We start from the raw sequence: 14,944 nt of genomic DNA, 5'->3' as shown, positions 1-14,944 counted from the left end.
GGCAAGGCTGCTTGCTAAAATTGGCATTCCTGGGTCTATATATCACATAATAGTGAGGTTACTTCAACCTGCGGACATGAAAAACAACCCGTGGGAGAAAAGCAGACTTGGCAACACAGTGGAGTTGAGTTCTGTTGACATTTGACAACTAACGTAATGCGTCGCTTCGTTGCTCTGATTGGTTGTAGGTCTGTCCAATTGATGTCTTTCCTGGTTCGGTTGAAACACGCCCCATAATCACAGCCCAATGGAGCAGTATCAGAGTATTCTGTCTAGAATTGAGTATGACCACGTCAGGCAAGGTGTTTGCTAGTCAAACGGCAGGTTTTGCCAATTTCAGGATATAATAGTCTCTCCTCTGGTGTTTATTTCCAGTCTGGTGATGCAGTGGAGATTTGTCGATCGGATCCAGAGACAGATGACAGCCTTTAAGGAGGTACAGACGCTCGCTCGTTCAGTCAGTTCAGGTCACTGCCGCCCACCCAGTTCCACTGACTCATGTCTTGGTGTTTTATCTGCAGGGTTTCTATGAGCTGATCCCTCTGGACCTGATCAAGATCTTTGATGAAAACGAGCTGGAGGTGAGATGATCTGTTCAGTAACTTTATTCATCTGAGCTCTCAAAAGCCTGACTGACCCGTCTGTGTTCTTCAGCTGTTGATGTGTGGCTTAGGAGACGTGGACGTCAACGACTGGAGAGAAAACACGAAATATAAAAATGGCTACAACCCAAATCACCCCGCCATCGTCTGGTTCTGGAAGGTCAGTTTGCTAAGCAGCTTTATATTGCAAACTGTTAGTTATTATTATAATCATAAACACACTGAATACACACTGTACATACAAAAATACATTTCTATACACACTGTATAACTGTTGAATCTTGAATGCTTTTTCTCTAATGATATACATCAGTTTAAATACAATTTTCAGATCTATGCTCAAAAAGTGAATAACTACTGCATAAATATAATTTAGTACCATACAATTACCTAACTATACAAAATATGAAATAAAAAAACATTATCAAACTAAAATAGTACATTCATTTAATTGAAATTAAAAAAAAGATTTAATAGTATCTAATTCTAATAGGACAAGAGGTCTGCCCTCTTGACAACTGACATAACATTGACAACTTAAAGCTGTTATTGATGTTTTGCAGCGCAATATTTGAAGCGTCGGAAGGGTAACATTGATGGTTATTTTCGTCAGTTACGGCTTGTTAGATCTAGCATTCTGCCGTATGCATCCCCGTATGCAAAGTAGTGTATAAAGTAATACATGCAAGTGACATGGTGCGCGCTTGCTTGCTTGCTTGCGTGTGTGTGTGTGTGTGCGGGTGCGTGCGTGCGTGCGTGTGCATGCGTGTGCGTGCGTGTGCGCGCTTCAAAATGAAAACCGCGCATTAATTTAGAACAATGATTCATCTGACTTGGAACTACCTGTTCATTAAACAATTTTATTGCATACCTTCTTCCAGCCAATCAGAATTGAATATTCAGACAGACCATGGCATAAATTACTATAGTTATTGTTAAACTAAAATGTGATGTTATAGTCTTACTTACTTAAGATTTCCAGTAAAAACTCTTTGAAAACTTCTTCCATATATTTTTTTCTATATCATCATAAATATAGTTTTCGCAAATATTCTTGAAATATCGTGAAACATTTTGAGGCTACATCGACCACCCCTATATATATATAAGTATATCAAATTACAAAACAAACATTCATCGATCAGTACTTTTTACTTTTAATACTTAAATACATAATTAAAAAGTGAAGTACTTTTGTACTTTTACTCAGGTAAAATTACTGAAAAGTCATATTTATTAGTGTATCTGTATTTTACTCGAGTAATTGATTTGTGTACTGAAAAAACAAACAGCGTAATGGTCAGATTTAACGTGGCGGCTGAATGCTTATGGGGTTTCAGGCGGTGCTGCTGATGGATGCTGAAAAGCGAATCCGTTTGCTGCAGTTTGTGACGGGCACGTCCCGCCTACCAATGAACGGCTTCGCTGAGCTCTACGGTAAGCCACGCCCCCATCTATCGATGCTCATTAATATTGATTTTCATGCTTCACTGTATGAAATATTATGTTTCTGCTGATCGATCAGGATCCAATGGGCCGCAGTTGTTCACCATCGAGCAGTGGGGGACGCGGGACAAACTGCCCCGAGCGCACACCTGGTGAGAGAGACCCGTCTGTCTGTCTGCGTATGTCAGTCTCCACATGTCAGTCTGCACATGTCAGTCTGCACATGTCTGTCTGTCTGTCTGTCTGTCTTTTTATTGTCTGTCTGTCTGTCTGTCTGTCTGTCTGTCTGTCTGTGCATGTCTGTCTGTCTGTCTGCACATGTCTGTCTGCACATGTCTGTCTTTCTGTCTGTCTGCGCATGTCTGTCTGTCTGTCTGTCTGTCTGCGCATGTCTGTCTGTCTGTCTGTCTGTCTGTCTGTCTGCACATGTCTGTCTGCACATGTCAGTCTGCACATGTCTGTCTGTCTGTCTGTCTGCACATGTCAGTCTGCACATGTCTGTCTGTCTGTCTGTCTGTCTGTCTGTCTGCACATGTCAGTCTGCACATGTCAGTCTGCACATGTCAGTCTGCACATGTCTGTCTGTCTGTCTGTCTTTTTATTGTCTGTCTGTCTGTCTGTCTGTCTGTCTGTGCATGTCTGTCTGTCTGTCTGCACATGTCTGTCTGCACATGTCTGTCTTTCTGTCTGTCTGCGCATGTCTGTCTGTCTGTCTGCGCATGTCTGTCTGTCTGTCTGTCTGTCTGTCTGTCTGCACATGTCTGTCTGCACATGTCTGTCTTTCCTTCTGTTTGCACATGTCTGTCTTTCCTTCTGTTTGCACATGTCTGTCTTTCTGTCTGCGCATGTCTGTCTGTCCGCGCATGTCTGTCTGTCTGTCTGTCTGCGCATGTCTGTCTGTCTGTCTGCACATGTCTGTCTGTCTGTCTGTCTGCACGTCTGTCTATCTAAACAGTATCTGCAAAGTTACAGCGCTGAAAGTTCAATGCGAATGGAGATATTGTCTTTTAAAGTTATGGCAGTTTATTGCCTACAAAAATGGCCGGTTTAGACTACAACGAGCTTCTTCCTGGTTTGGTGACATCATAAACCCTTGCTAGTCAACGCAGTTGTGACTTCTGCCCATAATGGTAGGGGGCGTGGCTTCCGGACAACCTGTGCTTGGCCCTCCTAAAAATACAGGAAACTACATTTGGCCATCTGACCAATCTAAGACCGTTGCGTTTTTCAGAGGGATGGGCTTCATAGAAGCAGGAAGCAAACGAGCCGTTCAGAGGACAGTGGAGACAGCGGTGTGGAATAAAGGTCAAATATAAGAAAAATACGGCGTTTAAAAAAAAGAAGAAGTATTAAGACATGTTATACTGCACCCCATAAACACAACCAAGCCTAGAAAATAACACGGAACCACCGCTTTAATTAAATGCAAAGCCGAAGTGCGTATTGAACTGTGAATGCCGTACCGAACGGTTTAATATTATATTGAGAATTGTGGTGTCCCTTCGCTAAAAAAAGGACAACACACATAGTCCAATTTACTTAATCTTATTATTTGCGATCTATGCAACAAAATTGTGTTTCTCTTCTAAACATGATTTCTTTGCTTTTGATTAAAGTAATTCTCTAAAATGTGCAGTCTACTAGATTACATTATTTGGGGTTTAATACTTTATATTGTTTAATAGTTTTTAATGTTTAATTATGAAGGAATAATTAGAACCATTTAAATTATACTGGGTTACCATAGTGGAGAAGAGCGGCGCGATTGCTTAGGCTGTGGACTGAGGCAGCACATGTTATCAAAGCTACACTGTGTCACTTTTTTAGTTTATTCTTAGCTAAAAACACTTTGTTCTTTCGTAAATATATGTGCTCATTATTGTATATTTACTTCTTTCAAGAAATAAAGTATTCTCGTAAGTTTATAATATGTCATTGAAATACATACGGGTGAGGGGTTCGAATGCCGGTCGCCATGTTGCTCCTCCATCTTGAAAGTACAGTAGCCAAAGAGGGACATACCCGTAAATTCAAGCTTTACCTTTCGCGTTTTAACACTCGATGGCACCGTGTCGAATGTGAAGAGGGGATTGCCATGTTAATCTTGGACTAAATCGGCCACCGTAGGAGTTAAAACGAAATCAGAATTGAGAGGAACAGAAACTGGATGTTCATATACCTTTACACCGCTAGACGGGGGAAAATATCACACAGTGGAGCTTTAAAGAGCACTTCATAGCACTTGACATGTTCATTATGTGCTATTGCTGACTAACAGAGTGAAAGCTATACCACAAAAATATACAAAAACGAAATAATCTTGTGATTTAATTAAAGAGGCAGGGTCTCAAGCCCCTCTGTGCATACCACTGTTGTTAGGAAGTCATATTAAAATAATTTCGAGACTACTCAATTAGGTTACTTAAAAATGACTTAAGTCCATGATGTTGAATAGTGGTGGGCGATACTGCAAAATTTGGTATCGATCCAATACCAAATACATATAGGGTCAGTATTGCCGATACCAATACCAATACGATACTTTTTACTTAAAAAAAACAATTGTGTAGGGGAGAGCAGTATGTCGTTACGTGTATTTTTAAGTGTTTGTATAGTTTTGTAGTGTTGCCACAGTATCATATGCTCTTTTGACACGTATCACAAGTTACAGTATTATCATTTAGTGCCGTACAATAGCTCCATACAACGCTTCTCTTCCTCTCGGCCATCCTGATCTCTCATTCAATGTGCTATCAGCTTCGCTCACTCCACTCTCGCTGCTCCTCAGCAGGTTGTGTCAGTAAGTCACGTGACGACACAACAACGAATCACAGCAGAGCAGCAGGAGGCGAGGAGTAGCAAAGTGGGCCAGGATGTGAAAGCAGCGTTTGTTTAGGATTGTAGAGGTAGAAGACACAAGCAAAGTATAATGAACGTAGAGGAGAGATATTTAAATTACAACTGTATCGATCCGATACCAATACCAGTGTTGGCATCGATACTATCGATATTTAGATCGATCCGCCCACCCCTAATGTTGAAGTTATGTGAACAAATTATGTTTAACAGTACTTAAAGGGGGGGTGAAACAGTTTCAGTCAATCTCATGTCAATCTTGAGTACCTATAGAGTAGTATTGCATCCTTCATATCTCCAAAAAGTCTTTAGTTTTATTATATTTATAAAAGAAATATGGGCTGTCCCGAGTCTTTCCGGGAAAAAAACGAGCGGCTGGAGGCGTATCGTGTGGGCGGAGCTAAAGAATGACGAGCGCACAAAGCGGTGACGTCCTCAAGCGTGGAGAGACCCATCGCTATCGATCTCAGCTAATAGATATATGATCCAGAATCATTCGGAGGCTGAAATAAATTGAACAGGAGAAACAGCAACACAGGACGTCCGTCTCTGTGGTATGGACTGTATTTAGTGGCCTGTCAACATTTGTGTGTCTTTACTCGCAGTTTATGAGGACATGATTCGGTTTATGGACTATTGTATGAGACTAAACCTTAGCAGTAGCAAGCAAAACGGTTTTGCACGTCAGACTAGTGTAACGTTATACAGAGAACAGCAATGGAGTAACGTTAGCGCATTTGAATGACGAAGCACGCGATCGTGTCGTTTACTGATGTTTACTCACGCGACGATAGCCGACAGCACAGACATCTGAAGCAGTTTTACTCACCGGCTGCTTCCAAAGCAGGACCGAACCTTTATCGCTGGGACCGCTCCGTCAAAAACACACTTCTTTGGTATGATTTGGTGAAGTCCTGACAGCAGTGGCGTGGAAATCCACTTTGTGACGCGACTGAAGCGATGTTATGAAGCTTCCCGTCATTTCTGCGTTCAAATCGGTTCAAATGCAGCGCTGCCTTCCCAGAATGCTGTGCTGAAGCGTTGAAGTCGCTCGACGTCACCCATAGGAATAAAGTGGAGCGCGGCGCGTCCGAAGTGTTCATGGACGACTGGATCTGCACCCAGAGTGTTTACGGGCGTGCATTTCCTCTCTCGCTCTAGTCGCGCGCGTGCGCCCTACCGGGAGAAGAGCCGTACGGCCCGTACAAGGACCTTCCGATCTATTAACGTCAAGCCGACCCATACTCGAAAAAACTCTCAGAAACTTGTGAGAAACCGGAAGGAGTATTTTTGACACAGAAATACTCCATCAAACGTCCAACATTAGTTTTTGAAACTTTGTCTATGTTTAGGATGGGAATCCAAGTCTTTAACAGTGTAAAGCTCAGTATGCATGAAACAGCATTTCACCCCCCCTTTAATCGATTCATGTGGAACCGATGTACATGATTAAATCATGTAAATCCAACACACCTTTTTTCAGTGTTGTCACTGTCATATCATTCATGGTTTATTCTGTGTCTCTCGGGCAGTTTCAACCGGCTAGATCTGCCTCCGTACGAGACGTTTGAAGAGCTCCGGGAGAAGCTGCACATGGCCATAGAGAACGCTCAGGGCTTTGATGGAGTGGATTAAATCCCGACGGCCAGGTCAGGAGCGCGACCGTTTCGACAGCATCACGACTGTTGGGTTTAAAGCGGACGGCACACATATGTGTGTGTGCGGCTCTACGGGAAAGAAGGACAACCAGCAAGACTCGAGATCTGATGAACACTGGCGTTATAAACGCTAAAGATCCCGACAGACTCCATCACAAATCTGTATGTTTCTGATGTTTACAGCATAACGTTTTGTAATGTACCTCTGCATACAGCTGTATGTTTCTACGTACAATATTTCTAAATATCTATAGATTTGATCATATCTATGCATTTGAGCATACTTAAGGAATCGTATATATTTCTTATATGAGCTTTTAAGTCACGCATTATAAATGTGAATATTTCCCAAAATACACGATAATATTTGTTTTTTAAAAATTCAAACGTATCTCCAGAGCAAATACAAATATCTCAGACTTTCAATATTTGCTCTTAATCATTGTCTTTTCTCACTTTGACTTCGTTTACATGGTTTTTTTGTTTACAGACCCCCCACTTTTTTAAACCATGATTAGTAAAATCACTTTTTGTACTGCTTTTGATGGTTGAAGCACTTTTCTAAAGACAAGAGTTTCCAGTCTTACTGTATATAGATCACCTCAGTCATGTGATTTTGTGACGAATCATTGCTTTGTATCATTTACTAAATGTTTACAGCATAAATATTGCTTAAAGTAAGCACGTTTGGTCTCACAGGAAGCGTATCGGACTGTTAAAAAGCTTTGCCTTCATTTGTAATATGAACTATTTGATTCAGTTTCAGTGAACTTTAAATGGAGAAACACTTTTATCGTCTGTACTGTTGTAATATTTAGACGCGACTCTATGAACGTCCACTGCATTTCTACAGCGCTTTATGAGAGGGAGTTTCAGAGAGGGTTTTCTATCGAAGCTTTATGAGCAAAAGTGTCTTTCATTTTAATGTAAATTGTGCTTGTTTTAATTGTCACGCCGATCTTTATGGCTGCGTATTTTTGGACAATTAATAAAATGAAAAGGACTCTTTCCATGTGATGTCTTCATTGAGGTTTGTTTACAATACATACTAGTTATATTTAAAAAAGTCCAGCTATCCGTCATATAACTGCTCCACACAGCTCCGGGGGTTAATAAAGGCCTTCTGAAGCGAAGTGATGCATTTGTGTAAGAAAAATATCCATATTTAAAACATCTAGCTTCCAGCAGACGGCCTACGCAAGTCGACTTACAGCCAAAGAGTGACCCCTGACCTGATGTGTGACGCAGGATGTAGGAGTTATAGCTGTTCAAACTAATAATGCTGGGAAACAAACTCAAGCCCCTCTTCTCTTATATCAAAATTCTCGCTTTAGACTTCTCATTCATGACCAGTGTTTTGTTTTGCTCTATCCTCTGTGCTTCCGCCTTCATCAGTACGTTATGCATCAGGTCAGGGGTCACTCTTTCACCAGAAATTTTTGGATATACGTGTCAGAAGCTAGATGTTTTAAATATGAATAGTTTTCTTACACAAATGCATCACTTCGCTTTAGAAGGCCTTTATTAACCCTCGGAGCTGTGTGGAGCAGTTATATGACGGAGAGATGCACTTTTATGGACTTCATAACAGAAACAGTCATTCACTGCCATTATACATTTGCCTTCATCTGTCAATTAATCCACTCCATCTTCATTATACATCTGCCTTGCCTTACGTTATACTGTCCTATACACCGAAGGTGGCTTGAAGGTGAGTAAATCATGGGATAATTTTCATTTTTGGGTGGACTATTTTGTGAGCCATTTTGCCCCACCTAATGCTGAAACCCATATCAGATGTACATTTTCACCCCTTTTGACGCAAAGTTTCATGAGTTTAAAATGATGTTAAGGCCCTTAAAAAATGCAATTAATCTCGGAGAAGAATAATAATGGACTGAGCAATTCAAATAGGGCCCTCACATCAACAGATCAACAGTGCTCGGGCCCTAATAATAACATGTATATAATTAAATAACATATTTATTTATATATATATTTTTTTAAATGTACAAAATATTATTGACATCAGTATCACTAAAATGATTAAGATAATGGTTCTCCTGTAGTTCTCTAAACGTCCATCAGGCGGCAGTATCAGCGCAGGGCAAAATGACGCGTCACTGCTGCTTTATACCGTAAGGGGGCGCAATTTCGCTGTAAACTCTTAGAACTTTAGTTTACCTTTTACGTTCTATTTAGTCTCCCTCTCTCTCTGTCTCTCTCTCTCTCTCTCTCTCTCTCTCTCTCTCTATATATATATATATATATATATATATTTTTATATATATATATTTATATATATATATAGAACTATACTTAGTCTACATTAAATAATACATTGAAATATAGCTGAAAAGTAAAAGGCTGGGCAGAGTGAGAGTGCTGAGTGATATAGTGGGTGTTTGTAACAACAGTAGCGAGTGACTGACAATGCTTTCTCTTCTCTCTCCCATCCCCCTTTGCGCCCCTCAGAGGTCAGCTGAAAGGTCACACACCATTCACCCTCTCGGACCCTGCTTGGGTCAGAGGGGCGTGGCTTTTTGCCGAGGGGGCGGGGGATGTAGGAAAGTGGCGGCCGCCCCTGTCCATTGAGAGAGGTCTTAGAATACGTGCCGGATCTTCTTTCTCTCTGTGGTGGGAATCGCATATTGATTTGATCCCTTATTGATCAGATCTCATGCATTAGCATATTAGCAGTTGCTGTTTGCAAAATGAAAAGGATTAAATGAGATGCATGCTTGTTATTTCCTAATAGATGCAGATATCTTTGTTCATCAGATGTCACAACATTGTCAAAGCAAACAGATGGACAACAACTGTTTGTGTTTAATAAACTAAAGTACAATTTATTGTCACACTATTCATTGCATGTGACCAAGATTTTTTTTTATATTGCAGCTATTTTATATATATATATATATATATATATATATATATATATATATATATATATATATATATATATATATATATATATATATATATGTACAGTCAGTAGAATAAATCAACATTTAGCTGCAAAAAATATAATATACACTTATATTTAGTATATATATTTAATATATATATATATATATATATATATATATATATATATATATATATATATATATATATATATATATATATATATATATATATATATATATATTATTAAGTCTAATTTATATATATATTTTTTTTTCAGCACAATATTTTATGTTTTTATTGTGATTTTTTTTAATTATTGCAAATAGATTGATTTTATATTATTTTATTTTTATTTATAATTGCTACATATTTTTATTTAGATTACACGTCAATTTATAGTACAATTACATAGGTGTAGTTGACATGAAATTATTTTAGAAAATAATAATTTTATATATTAACAAGACTAGATCTAAACAAGCATTTCCGGTCATGTGTGCTGTTTTATGAGCTCATAATAATTGAAAGACTAAATGAAATGGGCCTGTTTTTTCTGTTATAAATGAGTTTTTCACAAAATGAACGGAAGGTAAAACTTAAAAGAGCATTTACAGGACTCTTACATCTTGGAAAAGCATTAAAAAAACTTTAGTTTAGGGTCCAATTCTCACTATTAACTACGACATTTTCCTCAATAAACCCTTAATTGCTTATTAATAATAAGGTAGTTGTTAAGTTTAGATTTTTTTTACCATTAAGAGAATATGATCATGCATTGATATGTGCTGTATAAGTGCTTATAAACAGCCAATGTCCTAGTAATATGCACCATGATAGTGAGAATTAAACCCTAAACTAAAGTGTTCCCCTTCATTCTAGAGTGTGTTTGCTGACTGTGGGAAACTGAACTCGGGCTCTTCTCTCCTGATGTTCACTAAAGCGAGTCCTTGTCCTTCCTGACCTTTAGCCGGAGCAGAAGTATTGTCCGGCCGGTCAGCGGGTCCGGAGGGAGAGATGGAGGGTCACACTTCTGCTCCTCTCAAACAGGCCGAGCCGCAGAGCAGATCAATATTCCCCTTCAGTCTGCAGCTGTCGCTCGGCTCATCGATACCGGCTGATTGGGATCTGTTTTATCAGCTGTGTGTGTGTGTGTGTGTGTGTGTGTATGTGTGTGTGTGTGTGTGTGTGTGTGTGTGTGTGTGTGAGAGAGAGAGAGAGAGCTGTTAACACCCATCCAGTCAGCTCATATCACACGAGTCAGTCTGACACACAGCATGCAAACACGCACACACACGTCTGGTTCACTATCTTTGTGGGGACTCTCCATAGACGTAATGGTTTTTATACCGTACAAACTGCACATGCTGTCCCCCTACACTGCCCCTGCCCCTAAGCCTACCCATCACACACTCACACACACACACACACACACACACACACTGCCCCTGCCACTAAACCTACCCATTACAGGAAACATTCTGCATTTTTACTTTCTCAAAAAAAACTCCTTCTGTGTGATTTATAAGCCTTTTGAAAAGTGGGGACCGCTGGCTGGTGATCTCGGGTTTTACTATCCTTACGGGGACATTTGGTCCCCACAATGTAATATAAAAAAGGGCACACACACACACACACACACACACACACACACACACACACACACACACACACACACACACACACACACACACACACACACACTGTCAGTGTAACAAACTCAGCATATGAATACTGGGGCTAGTTGTCACAGGCACAAATGCTTTGTCTTCTTTAATAGTAGTTCTGTGTGTCGGGTGAAGCTTGTTTATGTTTATGATTGATATAATAACTTTTTCTTAAAGGGTTACTTCAGCGATTAGCATATGGCTTTGTATCAGTAGAAACCCTGGAGTATATTCAAATGATTGTGCTCCCCCCCTCATATCCCCCTGAGACAAGAGATTTATGCATTTTATTTCTGGAAAATTCCTCCTATGATGCAAATTGACGATATTTGCATCATAGGAGGAATGTTTGGAATAAGGCTAAAGACTACAGCCAGCAGAGGGAGCCATTTCCGCATGTTTTGAATCCGCGCGTGGGGGATGGGAGATTACACTCAGCTTGCAGGGACAGCTCAGCTCAGCTACAGGCACTCATTTAAACGGAGCTATGGTGAGCAATGTAAGTCTTCTAACTTCTCAAATTAATTTCTATGAAAGTTAAGCTTGCAAAGGCATGAACTGAAACGCGCCAGACTGAACTCGCGTTGTGAATGTATGCCGCGAGTGTAGTCGCGATTACCTCAGCTCTCATCACTCGTGCAGTTAGTGCTCAGTGCTGTGATACTCGCGCGGTGACTCACTCATTATATTGAACAGACACGTTCAGTTTTTAATTGTAGTGTCTTCAACTCAGCCACAGTACAGGTGGCTTTGGGAATGGCCTCACAGGGCAGCGAAGCATTCTGGGAATTGTAGTCTTTCATCCCCATGAGACAAAAATACATTTTCTGTCTTTTCTCAGTCTAGAAGGCACCAAATACAAAAATAATTTCACATTTCTACTACATTGATGACCCAGTTTAAATACAGATTCATCTTTCCAGCGCTGAAGTACCCCTTTAACCCACTCATCCATCCATCCATCCATCCATCCATCCTAAAATATCCCTATATTAGCTCACCCACTTCTCTAACTCAGTCACTGTAATCAAGTTGGTGGCTTTGGCAATGGCCTTACAGGGCAGCGAAGCATTCTGGGAATTGTAGTCTTTCATCCCCATGAGACAAAAATACATTTTTTGTCTTTTCTCAGTCTAGAAAGCACCAAATAAAAAAATAATTTCACATTTCTACTACATTGATGACCCAGTTTAAAAACAGATTCATCTTCCCAGTGCTGAAGTACCCCTTTAAGTGTGATATGAGTGTTCAAATGCTCTTCTAGCCCAGAGCAAAAAGCAACAAACAAACAAACAAAAAAGTAAATATCTGATATTGGATGTCACAGTGAACTATAAACACAATAGTAACAAATATAAATAATACACAAGATGCTTCAACATTTATGAATTATTACAACATGTTTTGATTAGTTATTGATGAAAATGTGATGAAAACTAAAAATTATTTAGAATTTATTTGAATGGATGTGTATATGGAGGTAAAATTATTAATACTGGGCTTGTTTACACTATATTTATTATATAAAACTATATTCACCAATCAAGCATAATAGTATGACCACTGACAGGTGAAGTGAATAACACTGATGATCTCTTCATCACGGCTCCTGTTAGTGGGTGGGATATATTAGGCAGCAAGTGAACATTTTGTCCTCAAAGTTGATGTGTTAGAAGCAGGAAAAATGGGCAAGCGTAAGGATTTGAGCGAGTTTGACAAGGGCCAAATTGTGATGGCTAGACGACTGGGTCAGAGCATCTCCAAAACTGCAGCTCTTGTGGGCTGTTCCCGGTCTGCAGTGGTCAGTATCTATCAAAAGTGCTCCAAGGAAGGACCAGTGGAGAACCCACAGGGTCATGGGCGGCCAAGGCTCATTGATGCACGTGGGGAGCGATGGCTGGCCCGTGTGGTCCGATCAAACAGGCGAGCTACTGGAGCTCAAACTGCTCCAGAAGTTAATGCTGGTTCTGATAGAAAGGTGTCAGAATACACAGAGCATCTCAGTTTCTCAGGCGGCACAGGCGCTGACCAGTCAGGGTGCCCATGCTGACCCCTGACCCCGCCGAAAGCACCAACAGTGGCACGTGAGCATCAGAACTGGACCACGGAGCAATGGAAGAAGGTGGCCTGGTCTGAGGAATCACGTTTACTTTTACATCACATGGATGGTGTGTGTGTGTGTCGCTTACCTGGGGAACACATGGCCCCAGGATGCACTATGGGAAGAAAGCAAGCAGGATAATGCTCCTGACACAAAGCAAAAATGCTTCAGGAATGGTTTGAAGAGCACGACAATGAGTTTGAGGCGTTGACTTCGTCTCCAAATTGCCCAGATCTCAATCCAATCGAGCATCTGTGGGATGAGCTGAACAAACAAGTCTGATCCATGGAGGCCCCACCTCGTAACTTACAGGAGTTAAAGGATCTGCTGCTAACATCTTGGTGCCAGATACCACAGCACACCTTCAGGGGTCTAGAGGAGTCAATACCACGACGGGTCAGGGCTGTATCGGCAGCATAAGGGGACCAACACAAATTATTGGCATCTCAAAACATTAATTAATAATTGATGTTTATTACTGTAAAACAAAACTACACCAATCACAGCAATATATATATATATATATATATATATATAGAGAGAGAGAGAGAGAGAGAGAGAGAGAGAGAGAGAGAGAGAGAGAGAGAGAGAGAGAGAGAGAGAGAGAGAGAGATTAAGTATTAAGAAGTATTAAAAAGTGGTAAATATGCTCATGTTTCTATCTGCCTATGAATGGATATCAAATCTCTGAACATCTGTTTTTCAGAAGCGGAATCCCGGCGACGTCACGCTCCACGTGGAGTGTGAAAATCTGTATTCATTCGCAGGCGGAGGGATCTCCTCGCTCACCTTTTGCGCTGATGAGCCGCGTCACGCAGCTCGCTCAGGTGTCCGTCCGCGGAAGTAGTGCGCGCAGCGGTCAGCAGCATCGCGCGCTCGGTTCAGTCAGAGAGTGTGGAGCTCGAGTCCGCGAGCGACCCACGGGCTCAGGCATGCTCGAACTACCAGAGTAAATGGCGTCTTTTAAAACGGATTTATACCAGCGTCTGCTGCTTTTTGCAGTATTTCTGCCTATCTCAGGTAAAACCGTTTATTTCATATTTGCAGGATGGAATTAGTTAAACAAAAATGTCAAGAGGTCTCAATGTGCAGGATGAAGAATACATCAACTTAGGCATTATTTAAATGTGTTTTAATAAGATATATTCATATGTTTACATAAATGAGAGATTTCTAAGTAGATAAATAGATTCAGTCAGTTTTTCAAATAGGTACAGGACCTACTGATTGATACGATCAAGCGCGCGGAACACAATGCAACAAACTTCAAAACAGCGATCATTCAAAATGTGTTAAACGTTCTAATAAACCGATTCTTCTGATAGTAATGTATCATTAAACATTCACGTATCTTGACAGTATCTTTTAAATATGTTTGTAAATATTCACCAACGTGCTTGCATTATAGTATGCATGTCACAGTGCTTAATGCACATTCAAATAGTTGGTAATATCATGAAACTTCATGCATATTCAAAGGATGTTTATATGTTAAGCATGTAATATTATGATCAAAAATATGATCAACAAGTTATGACAGCATATATATTTTTACATCGCTTTAACTCATCAAAATAAGTTTTTTTTAAAAATGTAATTCAATTTGAAATGACTTTGAAGTTGATTGTACTTAAAAAAAATTAAGGCAGCAACTTTTTTACAGTGTGACATTAACTAGCCTAAAACAGTGCATAACAGATTATT

The 14,944-nt window shown here is 40.1% G+C and overlaps 2 protein-coding genes across 3 annotated transcripts in view; both read left to right on the top strand.

Annotated features, from left to right (window-relative positions):
* Window positions 1–6,658, top strand: part of nedd4a (NEDD4 E3 ubiquitin protein ligase a) — a 70,170-nt gene extending 63,512 nt beyond the window's left edge. For both annotated transcript variants that reach the window (XM_067419114.1, XM_067419112.1), the window contains 6 exons: window positions 376–436; window positions 522–581; window positions 655–762; window positions 1,943–2,039; window positions 2,128–2,200; window positions 6,437–6,658. In XM_067419114.1, the coding sequence (XP_067275215.1) occupies window positions 376–436; window positions 522–581; window positions 655–762; window positions 1,943–2,039; window positions 2,128–2,200; window positions 6,437–6,539 (502 nt within the window). In that variant the 3' untranslated portion in view covers window positions 6,540–6,658. The remainder of the gene's footprint in view (window positions 1–375; window positions 437–521; window positions 582–654; window positions 763–1,942; window positions 2,040–2,127; window positions 2,201–6,436) is intronic.
* Window positions 6,659–14,097: 7,439 nt separating this feature from the next.
* Window positions 14,098–14,944, top strand: part of LOC137043054 (protogenin A) — a 63,910-nt gene continuing 63,063 nt past the window's right edge. The window contains exon 1 of the mRNA XM_067419115.1: window positions 14,098–14,260. Coding sequence (XP_067275216.1) covers window positions 14,194–14,260 — 67 coding nt within the window. The 5' untranslated portion in view covers window positions 14,098–14,193. The remainder of the gene's footprint in view (window positions 14,261–14,944) is intronic.

Source organism: Pseudorasbora parva, chromosome 16 (genome assembly GCF_024679245.1).
Source record: "Pseudorasbora parva isolate DD20220531a chromosome 16, ASM2467924v1, whole genome shotgun sequence".
Taxonomy (NCBI): domain Eukaryota; kingdom Metazoa; phylum Chordata; class Actinopteri; order Cypriniformes; family Gobionidae; genus Pseudorasbora; species Pseudorasbora parva.
This window is presented reverse-complemented; position numbering and strand designations above follow the sequence as displayed.